Genomic DNA, 17,112 nt, shown 5'->3' with positions numbered 1-17,112 from the left:
AAACACATACTTTTTTCAAATTTACCGCCTTTTTCTACTGACAAGATCTGCTTGACCAACTTGATATATTCCGTTGACGTCCATCCGTCCACAAAAGTCAAATTGCATATGAAAATATGAACCACATAAGGCGATGGCGCATATTGTTGCTGCCAAGTTGGTGCAAACTTGGCTTAGACTAAATTATGCTAAAAAATATGCCAGATGCTAAATGGAAAATTTTGGTGCCAAAGCTAGTGAAAATATGCCAGATCTGGCATCATTTATGCCAAGTTGGCAACACTGGCGACGCCCCCCGCTAGAGTCGCCGACCGGCAATTAGCGATTCCACCCGTTTTAAATATCGCACTCGTATGATCTGCACTTTCCACCGTTGAGGCGCTTTTGACTATGGTTTTTGACTTGAGGCCGTTTTATCTTGAGCCACAGGTCTAGAATGTATTTACACAAGATTGCCTGCCAAGTATCAAATACGCGACTATTGCCATTAGAAATAGGTATCGAATTCAGAATTACATAATAAATGATTGCGTAAATTGTTTTTCGTATTTTATTGTTTATTTTGTATATATATTTCGGGGATCTCGGAAATGGCTAATGATTTCGATGAAATTTGCTACATTTATGGGGGTTTCCAGAGCGATAAATCGATCTAGCTAGGTCTTATCTCCAGGAAAAGGCGCATATTTGAGTTTCTATATGTTTTCCGAGCAAAGCGCGGTCTCCAAGATATTGTTTAATGGCTTCCCTTTATCTTGCATAATATCGATTGTCCGAAATACACTTCGCATAGCAGGTTTCGCAGAAACATTTTTAACCGAATGATACTTTTGCATAATTGTATAATTAGCATAACTGTCATGTCGCATAACATTCATTTGGCAGAATTTTGAATAGCAGAATACTACTATCGTCGATTTTACATACGCAGAATTGTATGTAGCATAAATTACATTCCACCGAATTTCTTATGGCATATTGCTCATATTGTAGACTTGAATTTCGCAGAATGTTATGCAGCAGAATAAAAGTTCTGCCGAAATTGTTACCGCATAATACTCATGTCGCTGACTGAACCCACACAAAAGGAATTGCTGCCAGAACTACAGGTTAAGTTAGGTTAGAACTGCGACCCCTACATAAAAGGAATTGCTGCCAGAACTATAGGTTAGGTTAGGTTACAATTGCGACCCCTACACAAAAGAAATTGTTGCCAGAACTGTAGGTTAGGTTAGGTTAGAACTGCGACCCCTACTCAAAAGAGGGTGCGTAACGGTCCATATAACAACTTTTGATATATTTTTAGTCGATATAACGACTGAGGGACATAATGCACTTTTGCTATAACAATACATGGTATATTCTTAAAGAGTCTAACTATCGTCAAGTATAATGAACTTGTAATATAACAACTTCTAATCTAACATTAACAGCGTATATAATTAAGTTCGATATAACGCTCAGTTGGCATAATGTAGTACTGGTATAATTTGTAATATTTACTACTATTATAACAACCTACGTATTCGAACTTAAGGCAGGTCTCAGTTAGGTACGACGACGAGCGAAGCGAGGAGGAGTGTTAGGTAGAACTGCGACCCTACAGCGCGCGAGCCGAGCGAGCGAAGCGAGCGTGCCGCGGTAGCGGCCGGCGAAGCGCCAGAACCGACTTTTTTTATTATAACCTCAACTTATTATTATACATTTGAATACATTATACCATAAATACTTATAACAAATATTCATTATATCCAGTAAACGTTATATCGAATAGCTTTTATATCGATTAAACATTATATCCCATGAAAATAGTTATATTTCGGCGAGAAACTAACTATCCATCAAAATATTATTCTCATCAACAGTATGCCAATGAATTATTCTGCCTAAGGAAATTGTGCGAAAAGACAGTATGCCAAGTACATATTATGCGACGCAATTTTCGGCAAAACAATTATTCGATTATAGTATTATTCTTCAAATTGAGATTATGCCATTGCATTATTCTGCTTTACAAAATTGTGCGAAACAACAGTATGCCATGAAACTTATGCAAAAAGTAATTCTGCGAAATGATGATTCTGCCAAGGGTTGCTATGCGAAAGTAAAATATGACAATAAATTTTATGCAACATATTAGTAATCCTGTTTAATACATTCGAGCCGGCCACTAGCGGTCACTATGAAGCTCAAAATTGGTCACGTTTTTTCATTTGTAGTCTGTTTTTTCGCACTTATGAAATGTTGATAATTATACTAGATGGTTTTGCATAATGATAATAATGATATGTTAGGCCAGTCATATCGAACATTAAATTCGCAAGCTAACGGCTAGTTCTGATTTTTTAATATGTTGTTAGGATCACTACCAGCATTGTAAATCCAAGTTTGCAGCTTCGAAAGACCTGTGCTAATTTTGCACCACTCAAAAAACCGCGAAATTTTCGTACTTTTTTTGGTATTCTCTATATAAATCCTAAACTATGCATTTTTTATCAAAAAGGTCTATAAACGAACTAAAGTTAACTAAAATTGCTACAATTTGAGACTAAAATCAGCTTTGTAAATTCAATACTTACCGAGATACCGCTCTGCAAAAATGGGCAATTTTATCCAGTATAGTGAAATTTTAACATTCGGGCAATTTTCGACCCCGAAATCAGAAAAAAATACTTATTTTACGGGTAATTTAATAAAACGATAATGTAGCAAATATAATTACCTTTAATATTCAGCAAACAATGATATCGCTTGACTGTAGGTACCGTTTACTCACTAAGCTTAAAAATCCAAAAAGTGGGAAAACTGCATTTTTCGCAAATTTGCTCTGTTTAGTTCTCACCAGGGGTCGGACAAAAAGTGCGGATGACGTAAAAATGACGTAATCTTGCACACAGGATGATGTTTGAGTTTGTATTTAAAATTCCGTGTCACGTACCTCCAAAAACGGAAAATTGCCACAATATTCGAGTAAAGATGACATTTTAGAGCGTTTTCTTATACATTAGTAAATATAAATTTTAGCTAAATATAATCGTGAAGATACAATAGCTAAACAATAACAAAGTCAATTTATTGTTCATCTGATTGACAATGTGTCAGTCAAAAACGTACTTACTCATTTCAAGTGGCGATATCGTTTAATAAAGAGGTTGATAAATGATAAGTGATAATTGTTTATGAAAATCAAAAATACTATTTGAAATCATCCTATAAGTGGTTTGACGTCATCCGCACTTTTTGTCCGACCCCTGGTTCTCACAATGGTTTGAGGGTAGTCTGAATTATAAATATTTATTAAACATATTTAAAAGGTATCAAAAATAACATTTAGTTGTAGCTGTTGATTTTGAGATAATTCAGTCTAAAAAATAGGCATATCGACATCGTCTTCAATTTCTTCTGCGATTTGAAGCTTGGCGACGTTGTGACAAGAGACACCGGAGCAAAATTTGCATAACTCTGAGCATTTAAGGCCTGCTGCTTTTATGCAGGTACAGCCGCCTCCGCTACAGCCTTTCTTGTACCCGCAAAATTTCAAAAGGAAGGGAGGTGCAACTACTTCACTCGTCATTTTTATTGGAATGAGAATGATGATGTTTGGTCTTTTCCCATCCCCATTGAGTTGCATCGTTTTCCACCCCCAACCACTTCTGAATTTGGTGGTAAGTTCGGTAAGCATGAAATGTTGCACCATCTTCCGTTGGAGGTAAACGGGCCAAGTCAACCTTAGCGAAGGCGGCTGTTTTTATATTTTTTTTGTAGCGTAAGCTATGGAGCATGGAGTGTATTTTTTGTGTAGTCCCCTCCATGTTAAGCTACTAGGCATTTTGCTCCGGCATCTGCGATGGCTGGGTAGGCTGCATTGGGTTGCAGGAATACTTCAGCTATGGTGATAAGCTCAACGTTCTTCTTAACGGCGCTCCACAGTTTGTTCCTCACATGCCAGAAAAGGGCAGAGGTAGTGTCACACCCAGTGAAGGCGGGGAGAAACAAGTCGAATCCTGGAGGAACTTCCAAATCTCCACGATTAAATGAAGTTGAAGAGTATTGTATGGGGCCAGAGTCACCACTGCCACTTTTGACGTACCCTGCAACGATACTCCTCACGGAGTTGTTACGATGCCATATCACCTTGTGCAGTAAGAAACACCCATCTACCACAACAAACATGTCGGCTCCTACTGAGATGCTTTGAGGTAGCGGAGTAAAAGCTGAGTCGAACAACGAACCCTCTTCTGTGAACAAAGCCGTGGGGGGTGGAGCTAACTAAGCAGAGCAAATATGCGAAAAAAGCAGTTTTCCCATTTTTTGGACTTTTAAGATTTGTGTGTAAACGGTATCTGGAACCAAAGGACTTCAAAACGCTACCCATGAGCTCCATCATCCGACACATGGATATGGTGGGAAAAGCTCTTGAGTAGTTGACGGATTTTCTCTAGGGGTAATTGCACAAAAAATCCCTATGGGTCGAAGTGTATTCGCAAGGGCCCCCGAATACAATAAGATAAGATAAACGGTATGGTCTAGAGATGTCGTTCTTTGCTTAAATTAAAGGTAGGGGAGACCGAGGAGAGTTGTGACAGAGGAAAGTTGTGACATTGTCAATTTTTTGGAATCTATTAACTAGAAACTAGGTCGCAATAGCGAGCGTTTGTTAGTTCAAGTTACGAGCTAACAAACGCACACTGTTGCGACCTAGTTTCTAGTTAATAGATTTAAAAAAATCGACAATGTCACAACTCTCCTCTGTCACAACTGAACTCGGTCTCCCCTAATTACATTTTCTAGAACATCGTTTTATTATTTTAGCCGTAAAATGAGTATTTTCCTTGATTTCGGGGTCAAAAATTGAACAAATCTTAAAATTTCGCTATACTGGATAAAATTGCCCATTTTTGCAGAGCAGTATCTCAATAAATATTGAACTCACAGAATTGATTCTGGTCTTAAATTGTAGCAATTTTAGTTAACTTAAGTTTGTTCATAGAAGTTTTTGGTAAAAAATGAATAGTTTAGGAGCTATATTGAGAATACCAAAAAAAGTATGTAAATTTCGCGGTTTTTCGAGTGGTGCAAAGTTAGCACAGGTCTTTCGAAGCTGCAAACTTGGATTTACAATGCTGGTAGTGATCCTAACAACATATTAAAAAATCAGAACTAGCCGTTAGCTTGCGAATTTAGCAATTTTTTGTGTTAAATATGACTGGCCTATGTATATTATTATTTAATCCATTTCGAAAAGGCACTACAATAGTATTCGGAATTACAAAAACAAAAACAGAATTTTGTGAGCACGCCTTATGGTATATTTTATGAATTAAAGTAACTTTTATTGGCACCACAAGCCATTTTCTACCAGTTATATGTTTATGACATTAATGCCAGAATAATGAAATACGTACAAAAACTTATAACAAACTAATCACCCAGTGTCAAAGCGCCTTTATACGTCTGGTGCATTCAACTGCTAAATAGTTAGTAAGTTATAAAAATAGCTGCAATTCAATTTCATTTTGGTTTCAAGTGGTTTCAATGAGCGAATATGGTGCAGTTAAATAATAATCTGCAGTTCAATTTCATTATATGGTTTTAAAAAATCGATCCTCGATAGATGTGAACTCTTTGTTACGCGTGATATAGGTCAGATTACTGAGGTATTAGGTAATCTTTTATTACTTAAGTACCTACCAAAAAGATTTACCAGGTGCATATTTTGGAATTTAGTAGTACCTACTTACTAGTACTTACTCAATCATTAGCACAAAGGCAAAAATAACCCATTAAGCCTTTATTTTATTACATAACTCATATTTAGAATATATAGGTACAGTCAAGTGTAAAAATATGGGTGCACTCATCATACTCAAAGATATGTCCCATAGCTCTTATGTCAGCGAATTAAGAACTATGGGACATATTTTTGAGTAAGTTGTATGCACCCATATTTCTACACTTGACGTAATATTTTTATTAGAATAGATCCTTATGTAAATTGTAAATCATTCGCTGGATATAAATTATGTACGAAATTATTTTTGAAGTGCTTATGTAGGTACCTCTACACTAAAATAATTCGTATTGGATTCAGTGCCTCACTTATGTCAAACACCTGCGATTACTAGACACACTTCATGTGGGTACATGTTTAAAAAATAAATAAACCCTACGTATCGCATATTGAATAGTATGAATAGGTATCTATTTAATAAACATTAGCCATTAATGGTAACTTTAGAACACCATTACTAGGGCGTTATCTCTGCATGTGTAATATTTCGAACGTGTCCCTCGTACTTTACGTCGATTTCACATGAATAATTTGTAAATTAAAGTTTCCTTTAACTTTAGGAATTAGGGGTTTTGACTCATAACATAACAATTATGTACAGTCGCATCAGTACTTTGGTACTATTTTTCTTTTTACCAGAACTGAAAAGAAAAAATGATCTACGAATGTACAGAAACGGCTCGTTTTTAAAAACAATATCTTATAAGGTCGGCACGCGAGCCGCATGCTTTTTTTTTGCTTTTGTGATAAATCCCAGAATATTAAACCGCAAGTCCCGCACTCAAAAAAAAATGTTTGATCTCCATGCAAACTTTCGACCCCTTTTTCACCACCTCGAGGGATGATTTTTTTTAAAAAGCTGAAATTAGTTTTCTTCACTTATATTAAAATTCCTTTGCAGCTAAGCACCCCTGCATACATATTTATATACAGGGGTGCTAAGCTAATAGTTTGTTGACTACCTTAGTTACTTATTTTAAAACCAACGCCATCTACTGATTAATAGATGCGCCACTAACATACGCTGCCAGAGCAATATAATCAGTGAACGGACGGGGACACTGATTGCACGGATGAGTTGGTCGGTGTACATGAATCTAGCTATCGAGTTTTCCGTAAAAATACACTGTTCTTCTGGTAGATGGCGACACTGGCCTCTTTTAATAATTTTATCAAAAGAAATGGTAAAACGGATATAAATTAAATTAATTAAATAATTCTTTATTTCAGGCCTGTGGCCCATAATATAGCGTTTCAACTTTCAAGTCATGACGACAACTAACGAAGAAGAAGTCTGGTTCTGGTTTTAGCGCGAAATTTATTAGTAAACTGACTAGGTAGTACCTGATTTTTCATTTAGGCTAATATACAATACAACACAACAATACAATGATACAATTTTTTGATCCATAAGTAACTTTTTTTATCGATAAACAGTCTTTTAATTCTGGGTACAAGATCAGGTGCTGGTGACCTTAATCCACTGGTCCGATTGGGAAGATATATTTCTTTCGATATAACCCAAAAAGGAAACCATAAACCTCGCTGTGGCGGAGTTTTTTTGCAAAGACGCAGCCTTTTGTGTCTGGTCGTTGTCCTCAATTTGAAGGTCATAGCCGCGAATAAGACGCAACGATGGCAACTTAAGCTCGTGGGTCGTTTAAGTGAGATAATAAATAAATAAACCGGCCAAGTGCGAGTCGGACTCGCGCAAGAAGGGTTCCGTACCATTACGCAAAAAAAACGGCAAAAAAATCACGTTTGTTGTATGGGAGCCCCACTTAAATATTTATTTTATTTTGTTTTTAGTATTTGTTACTATAGCGGCAACAGAAATACATCATCTGTAAAAATTTCAACTATCTAGCTATCACGGTTCATGAGTTACAGCCTGGTGACAGACAGACGGACGGAAAGACAGACGGACAGCGGAGTCTTAAAACTTAATTTAGAAAATTTATACTCGGTTAAAGGAAAATAACGTTTTAATAGAAAAATAATTTAATAGAAACTCAACAAGAAACATAATAGATTAATATTATTTCATAATCATGTTTTTAATGACACTTGTTTTATGATATTTTTCATTTTTTTACATATAAAGGGACCAAATAGGTTATATAAATATATTATTTTTCTCTATTATGTAGTAGTAGTAGTAGTAGTAGTAATCACTTTATTGTACACAACACAGGTTTACAAAAATAAATTACAGTAATGGAAGTACAAAGGCGATATCTAGTCATGTAAAATTGTAAATGCATATTTTATTACTACTTTAAGCACGAATTAGACTAGATCAAACATAACTTAACCTAAACTATTAATAATCTTCGGTTAAAACAATGTTGTTACGGTATGAAGAAATTACATTACATACTTGCCTTAGAGGCCAATTCAAACATTTATTACGACATTTCGCTCGTACTTTGTTCGAACCATATACAGGGTCTTTTTTGGACCGTTAGCGATATTGTGCGATGTGATTACGTAGGTCATACTGAACAACTTTTTCTATGGGACCAACCCCGAAATCCCAAAAAAAAGTTTGGCCTTCCCATAGAAAACGTCGACATCCACTTGACCAAAATGTATGAAACGGCCAAAAATTTTTTTATAAATAGAATAAAGTAGAATTGATTTATTCGTAAGCACAAACAATCGGTACAATACATATATATGATATTGATATCGGTATATGATTTCGGAGTTGGTCCCATAGAAAAAGTTGTTCATATGGCCTACCTAATCACCTCGCACAATATGGCTAACGGGCCAAAAATTACCCTGTATGTATTGGGGCGACTGAGACCAATTTAATCAATTAGATATCATTTTGAGGTTACAATGTAAGTTTAAAATGTCTCTTAGACTAAAAACCCCGGAGAACCTTGATTAGTCTAAATTTTAATTAGATTTTTTCGAAGAATTAATTCCCAGCAAGCTGGAAATCGTTTTAATACCTTCATTTGGCTCTTTAATTGCGTGTAATCCAAGTTTGCGCAATCCCAGGAGGTTTGCATAAATCAAACCTATTTCCAGTTTGCTGGGAATTAATTCCTCTAAACGCTTTTTTTATTTAATTTGATTGGCTTAGTTTCAAACAGGAAAAGAAGTAAATACACAATATTACGCTTAATTAAACATAAACCGTGCTATTTTACATAAAGTAATGTTTAAATTGTAAAGCATTTTTTAAATTCGTGCTTTTTGACAAAATCGAACATGTAACATGTACTGACTCAAGTCACTGCATAGAGATATTTATATTTTGACCTAGTGATGACCATTCCTATGGTCCTACATATTCTAAATTATTCAATACTTATCCAGAAACATTAAAAAAATATCAAAGCTGCAAGATCCTCTAAATACTGAATACCGGAACTAAAAACGTCGCAAAATAATTAATTGTAGCCACTTGTTTGGACCAAAAGGTGTTCTTGTGATCTCCTGCCACAGTGACATCTCCTACACTATGTATATGTATGTATGTAATATGTAAGTAGTACTTTTAGGTTTCACTTAAAAAGCCGTGCATTGAGCCAAATTTCTAGTCAAATGGTTGCTGTACATCATTGTATAATATAGCTAGTAGAACCCTATATGTAAACCTAAAATAGCATGTGTTTGGGTAGATAAGAAACCGGCGTATTTCGTGACACAAATCGAGTTCCACACATTCCACTTCGTTCCTATATGCCGTATTTTAAAATGTATTCGTATCAAATGTGTATAATATGGACAGGATATCATTTTTCCTCCATGGGCACGACCATGGTGTGCGTGACCATATCATTTTCTTCATCGTCCGCCAATGCCAAGTATTTCTCAGCCCAATCATTCAGACAGCACAGTGCTCTTCTCTTGTGCAGTGCCTTGATCACCCGCCTTCTAAACACCACCAGTATCACGAAGATTATCAGCCCTTGGAGACAGTTGATTATGTCCAGAATCACTCTGAAAACAGAAGTTTTTCTATAGCTTACACGTGATTGTATATTTTAGGCGTTTTAAAAATACCTGATGGCGTAAGCGTCAATGTCAGGCTAATCTCGAAATATTTTAGATTAGATTATTTAAATATATTCGATTATTTATTTATTTTTATATCATGGTATAATAATATACTCCGCCTGGTACTCTACTCTTCCCGTCTTTTCGTGGTCACGTGACTGACACAAGCCTACGTCATCATGCGACAGCGCTATATGATAATATGCGATAGCGCTATATATAGCGGCCATGTTATTGTGACGTAGGCTTATGTCACTCTGGGAAGAGAAGACCATGTTTTATTAGACTTATATGAACATACCCAATAATGTGAACTGGTGTCAATGAGGTGACCATTTCGAATATCCACGGCAAACCCATGATTACAAACAGCCGTAACATCATTGTGAACCTGAAATCAATTTTTACATGAGCCTAAAGCTGTTCATTCTGGTTGCGCGGTTGTTTTAAGCACTAATGGTTGGCGTTAGAGAGATGACGATATATATTAACATCATTATCGAACTCGAAATGAACAGGGCCAAAACCCAGTTAATGACCAACGGCGCGAAACGTAACATCAGGATTGATTGGCAGGATATCCAATAAGTCGATGAATACATATATTTAGGCAAGATAGCATCCTTAGCTTCTGATCCACGAATACGCTAATGAAGGGCAACCTTCCACAAGCGCAAAATCGTCGACATGTGTATCCTGCCTATCTTAATCTACGGCGCGGCGCCCAAACTTAGTCATTAATGGAAGCCCAGAAGTCCCGACTTAAGATTTGCCAGCGAGCAATGGAGCGCAGCATACTAATAGGAGTTCGCAGAACCGATCGGGTTAGGAACACGGAACTGCGCTCCAGAACTGGTATCGTAGATGTGGGTGTTAAGGCCGCTAAGCTCAAGTGGGATTGGGCGGGATGTCTGCCTTATGCACCCGAATCGGTGGGCTAAACTGGCTACTGAATGGACATCACAGACTAGCCGGGGGAGAGGCAGACCAAAAAAGAGATAGCGGGATGACCTCGACGCTTTTCGCAGCGACTGGCGGGAGCTTGCACCAAACCGTGATGAGTAGCGGAAGAAAGGGGAGGGGAGGGAGGGAGGTTTGCCCAACAGTGGGACACAACATAGACTACTAAAAAAAATGTTACCTAACAGAATCCATCTTGTTTATGCTACGATTAAACGCTGTACACAGCGTCCAGCGTTGCTGTATGGTGGCACGACTGAAGAACAAGGCATACCAAAATAATTACAAAATTACATGTGTAGGTAATTGAATACTTACTTGTATCGCAAGGCCTTTAAGTGTGTCGAGGAGAACGTGTGCTTCCACAAGAAAATTGAAGCGTACACAAATATGGCCACATTCGCCGCTATCAGAATTGTCATAACACTGTACATGTAAATCCATATGCGTCGCAGATCTGCCAAAAGATATAAAGTTGGTCAAGCAGATCTAGTCAGTAGAAAAAGGCGGCAAAGAAAAATGTACGCGTGAAGGGATATCTGCTCATAGAATATTTAAATTTCACGCCTTTTTCTACTGACTGGATTTGCTTGACCATCTATATACATATGTATATTTTACAAATTTTTGAGTAACTTAAGGTATACCCATAAGGGCCACTTGCACATTCCAGGGTTAGCCGACGTACTCGTTGTTAACCGATTATACAGGATTTGTACTGTATAACTCCGGGTTATACGGTCAACTCCGAGTTAATTGGCTAACCCTGAAACGCGAAAGTTAAAATGAAAGTTGAAACTTTACGGCAAGTTGTGATTGTCTTGCCCTATTAGAGTTCAAAGAGTAATGACCAGAGGTTGCGGCGATGTATAGACCTTGCTTGGAAAACAGAGATATACCAACTTCGGCAAAATTTAAATGCTTGCAAATAATACTTAATAGTTGGTATGGTATATTTGTTGCTTAAGCTCAGTAAAGCTTACTGAACGTGAGACAATCCAGCCAGGATCTCAAGACCAAGATACACACAAAAGCTCGAACACGGAAACTGCTTAATGATTTCTATAGCAGCGAAACATATTTACCATGAAACCAACAATGAGTGTGGCCTATCCCCGGTTTCTCGTGGCGACCCGGAGTGTAGTTAACGATGAGCAATATAATTGTAAAGAGGGCGGGAACCCCCCACCCGTACAGGGCGTACCATAAGAACTCCTTCCAGCCGTAACTGCAAATTGTTGAACGCCTTAAACAAGACAAAAATGTGATATTAGTGATAACTGATAAGATAAACATTGAACATCGTGTCTTTTTTAAAATTTGTCTTTGAGTCTGGCTTTTGGCCAACAAAATATTTAAGATCACAGATCAGAAGTTTACATTCTTTGTACGAGTAGGTACTCAATTGATTTTTAGATTTTATTATTTTAAAACTTACTTGATGTTATGTAAAATTTGTACAGCTATCGCGTTCATCCAGAAAAAACTTGATATTATAAAGTAATATGCAAGAAAACCTGAAAAATAAGAAATTATAATTATGAGTTGAAATATAAATAGAAAAAAAAAACGTGTCATATTATGGTGTTCTGGTCAATTCCCATTTTAAGAGGGTATTTTTTGAAGCATTATTTTATTTGTTTACCTCTGATTGCACACCACGTCATGTTCTCGTAGGCCATCACCTTAAGTATACACATAAGTATATTGGCAATAGCGAGACTGATGCATAAGCTGACTATGCTTTTTCCCTGCAGGTCTCTGAAACACATTGAATCATACTGTTATTTAAATCTCACTAGTAGATATCTCTTGGGGCATTCCTCCACGATGTGCGTGGTTGTCTGGTCTGGCGCGCCACAGTCGCAGTTTGGTGAGGGCTTATAGTTGGCTTATAGCCCCATTTGTGGAGATTGTGGTTGCAGCAGCTGACATCGGACCTGATTCTATTTAGTGTGACCCAGACGTTCGTGTCTCATCGAGCCCACGTGGTTCTTTTGTTGGGTCTATATCGGTGATGGAACTTTGTGACTGTGTATTATATTATATTTATGTGAGGAGGAGGCATGAAAGAATTACACGCGATAAACTGCGGATGCCAGGGAATGGCTATCAAACTTAGATCTTAAACTATAGACGTACGCATAATGTTATCTTTTAAATTGTCAATAAAACAATAATAATAATAAAAATGATGAATAAAGGAAATAATAACTACTATAACTTAAGAAGAAAAATAAATAAAGATAATAATACCAGTAGATATAACTTCTCTACATGTCAAACTATTCTTCTTTCTTTTTTATTATCAAAATACAAACTAGGTTAAGGATCGAGACCCCCATCGAATATTTTTATCCGATCATAAAACAATGCATTCATTGCATTTTTAGTCTTCTTTCTTCGTCATAGATTAAGTTCGTTCCATAGTGTTCTTTATTTTTTTAACGTCTATTTTGCAAATGTATCCTTCTCTAAAAGGGCTTGGTAACAGACTAAATTCATGCATAAATCTTTAAAAATAAACCAGTAGTGAATTCGTTTTCTTGCGTACCTAAGTTCTGGAAGAGCCAAGTAGACTAGAGCAGTCAGTACAAGGAAGACACTGGATACTGCCATGAAGTATCCCAGCAGGTCTTGGCTGATGACCTCTTCTTCTTCCGCGTCTAAGCAGATCAGGACCACTGACGGTATCAACGTCCCGTTCTCCGACTGCTGTCCTAGGCAGAAACTGGAAGAGTAAACGATTACAGTTAGGAGTGTGACCCTTCTGGTGGCATACATAACTTTCTGTCAACTAATTTAATTTCAAATAGACAATAGACATGGACCGCTGCGGCTTTATTACGCAAAGGGTTAAGACTGTTATGTCCCACTGTTGTGTTTAGTAAAAAGGACTCCAATTAAGGTGGAATAAAGTAACCCTGATGAAGGTCTGAGCATTGTACCTAACTACAAAATTACGGCATATCTTAATATAATTTATGTTTTTCTCTTGCGTTCGATGCGTTTGAATTGTTGACGCAAGAATCGATGAAGATCAACCACTTTTAGAAAACTTATGTCATCAGTAAGGTAACATTACCTTTTGTCAGTACGGAAAACCGGTACTTTGTTTACATTATGCATTGCCACGGCCACGACGCGATGTTGGTTGTTTTTGGTCCAATGACCGTAATTTCGTATTTTTAGGCATTACGTAGAAAATATGGGCATTTTAAGTTAGTGACGTCAGTTTTAGTACCTATATATGTCACTACAGTTGTAATACATAGTATAGGCAGACACTTTCTACAAACTTTGTATTTCTTTTTTAAATTCTATCGCATGCTTATTACCTATACTTACTCGCCTTTTTCAACAGAAGTTAATTCAGCCAGCTCATCCTCCATAATTATCAGTCTACCTCCATCCCCCAGTTTAACCGGGAAGTGCGAGTTGTTTGTCAATATCGCAGTCATGTTGTCGAAGCACGCGAGAGTGATCTTCGTCGTGGCATTAGTCTTGGTGTCTAAGCATTGGTTGAGGCCATCGTCGTCCACCCAGATTTCTTCATCGCCGGAGCAACAGTAGCTGGAACTCTTATTCATTCCCAACGTCGCACTGGCGACCGTCAAGAGAATGTAGCATACTTTTCGAATGTTATGATTCCACATTTTTGAAATCTTTATTTTTGAAATATTTAAGGCGCTTCGCTTATAACTTTCTTGTGATATTGGCAGGGAAATCTGTAATGAAGAAATAAACCATGTTATGAATCCGTGCATGGTACGGAAATGTAACGAGGGTATTCACCAGTGCGTGGTGGTGCAATTTCGTAAACAACTAAATTGTGGTTTTTATATCTTATAGATTTCGTTTCGTTAGTAAATAAGTAATTGATTTGCATGTCTTCATTTTTTTCAAGTTATACTTCTAAAAGTGTCCTAAAGCGGCTGTCATAAAAAAATTCAGACCGAGATTAAGATTTAAACTTTCACAATTTTTTCACGAGTAAAGCTGTAATTACAGATAGAGCTTTTGAGATATGTATGTAACAACAACATTTAAATAGTAAAGATTTTACCCCAAAATATCCGGCTCTGCCCTTCGAGCAACACCGGCTTCCGACACGTCGGAAGGGAGGGGCCCAAGCGATATCTCACCGTACAAATCATTCTGCCATTTTTCGCGGGGGGAGGTGCACACAGTCGCACTTCTCACACACTTACATACAAAATCCAATCAAAGGCCCTACCGTGAACCACGTTCGACGTGTTGCCTCTCTATGGCACTTGTAAATTCATACGTAAGTGTGACAGGGAGGCAACACGTCGAACGTGGTTCGCGGTAGGCCCTCTGTAATGACGACACAAATACATAGAAAATGACACACGTCAAAGACAAATCTTGCAAACCTCGATCTCTTTTTGTGTACGGACGAGTGACTAGTGTCACAACACGCACACTAACACATTTTCGTTGAAGTATGTCATTGTATTCTGAGAGATGAGAAGTCGGATTTGTCGCTCGACCGATCCGCAATTTGTACTGAGCGAGCAAAATCGATAAATCCAACAATTACTTGAGACTAAAATATAATAATTGTATTTAAATGTAATTAAACGTATGATATGTAAAAAAAATATTACATGTGAAATGTAACACTTTTATTTTGTAAATTTGATGTCCCCGACCTCTTTTTATAACAAAAAACCGAGCAAACAGGCATTTTTGTGCAGCAGTGTTCACGCGCGCGTCTGGACTCGGTCTAGTGAAAAATCCAAGTGCAACTAGTTTTATTACCCGCGCTAGATTAGATTGACGTGCTAATCTTGTACCTCGGCAGAGGGGAAATAGTGGGAATGCCGCCTCCCTTCCGTGTTGCTCGAAGGCTCTGCCATATAAACCGGCCGGTCACAATTTCAACATCTCAAGAAAATCACCTTATTCATAATTTTCTTCAACAAATAAAACTTAACCAAGTTTTACTGCGGTTAATCTGAGTCCAGACCCAGACAGAATCTGGACGGTTGTTCACAGCAAGGACCTCCAGATCATTTTAGACCACCATTTTTCATTATCGAGTAGCAGAATGAAACCTTTTAATTAGTTTTATACTCGATTAATACGATCTAATACACACTGTCTGCTGAGACCGGTCCTGGAGGGTTCCGCAGTCTAAGTTAAGGGGTCGCAATTTAGCAGTAGCAGGGTTAGTGTGATACTTGATGTGGTACCTAGCTTAAATTATGCTTAAGAAATTGAAAACCCATTTATATCTAGCCCATCTATACATAATAAAATCGTAATGGGAACCTAAAATGCTTTAGTGCAGAAACGTGTCATTTTCTGCACACCTTTTAGAACAACTATGACCCTTTTTCAGAGCATGAGAAATGAAAATTTATTGGATTAAATACACATAACGTGTATTTGGGGAAGCCAACTAGTAAAATTTTAAAAGAAATCCTTATAACATACCTACGAAGTATAATATATCCCTTTAAAATCACTTCAGTAGCACTGTATCAAAACACTGTATCTGTGTGTGTGTGTCTGTATCTGCATAATCGTATAAAAATATACAACAGATTTTTATGCCTATTTTATTTTTTCTTTGCCGCGTATTCTTAACGAAGCGGAGCGCGGTACACTCGCCCGTGGCCGAATACTGTACTGTACTAAGCTGGGAAACAGCACCGACAGGATTCGTGTGTTATCACGATTATAGATTGCAAATTTCCAGTAAGTACCTAGGTATTAGGTACTTATAGGTGTTTTAGTTCGTAACACTGAAATACATGTTTGCATTGCATAACAGTAGGAATGTTTTGCCACAGATTACACAAAAATGAGGAGTTGCAAACTATTTGCTGCCCTGTTACTATATGGATTTTGGAACTTAAAAGCTTTTATTTATTTCTTTATAACATAAGTTCAGTTATTTTTTGGTCTACTCAATTAGTACGGAAACTTCGTTTTCAGTTAATTCTAACTAGAAATAACATACAATTTCCCAGTTACTAAAAAATGTGGCACGGGTAAATTTATTGAATGGTTCGGCCAACCGTCGTGTGTAGGTAGGTACAATGGTACATTTGTCAACTGCGTGTATGTGAACAGTAATACATACACATACAGACAGTTCCAACTTGTGTCAGGTATTGTTGCCCCCTTCATTGTGCAAAATATGATTGAAGGTAGATAGATATAAAAAATAGATCATCCTTATGTATTTAAAAAATTACAAATTTCAAAAATATACATTTCATGTGATTTATCATAGATATACAAAACAATAAATATACAAGAATTACACATAAACATAACATATAGGTACACATTAAAAATTTACAAATAGA

General features: G+C 37.0%; 2 protein-coding genes across 2 annotated transcripts in view; one reads left to right on the top strand and one right to left on the bottom strand.

Annotated features, from left to right (window-relative positions):
• The window catches only part of LOC134673178 (RNA helicase aquarius), a 119,887-nt gene that overhangs the window by 55,822 nt on the left and 46,953 nt on the right, over nucleotides 1-17,112 (top strand). The gene's annotated exons all lie outside the window — the stretch shown is intronic.
• Nucleotides 7,759-16,434, bottom strand: LOC134673107 (G-protein coupled receptor Mth2-like). The gene is made up of 9 exons (XM_063531046.1): nucleotides 16,232-16,434; nucleotides 14,117-14,496; nucleotides 13,323-13,499; nucleotides 12,414-12,529; nucleotides 12,207-12,285; nucleotides 11,854-12,014; nucleotides 11,087-11,225; nucleotides 10,110-10,199; nucleotides 7,759-9,751 (listed from the first exon to the last, which is right to left on the bottom strand). The coding sequence occupies exons 2-9, from the start codon at nucleotides 14,422-14,424 to the stop codon at nucleotides 9,544-9,546; spliced, it is 1,278 nt and encodes a 425-aa protein (XP_063387116.1). The 5' UTR covers nucleotides 14,425-14,496; nucleotides 16,232-16,434; the 3' UTR covers nucleotides 7,759-9,543.

The sequence above is a fragment of the Cydia fagiglandana genome, chromosome 18, assembly GCF_963556715.1.
Source record: "Cydia fagiglandana chromosome 18, ilCydFagi1.1, whole genome shotgun sequence".
Taxonomy (NCBI): domain Eukaryota; kingdom Metazoa; phylum Arthropoda; class Insecta; order Lepidoptera; family Tortricidae; genus Cydia; species Cydia fagiglandana.
The sequence above is the reverse complement of the archived record's forward strand: the minus strand, read 5'-3'. Positions and strand labels throughout refer to the sequence as shown.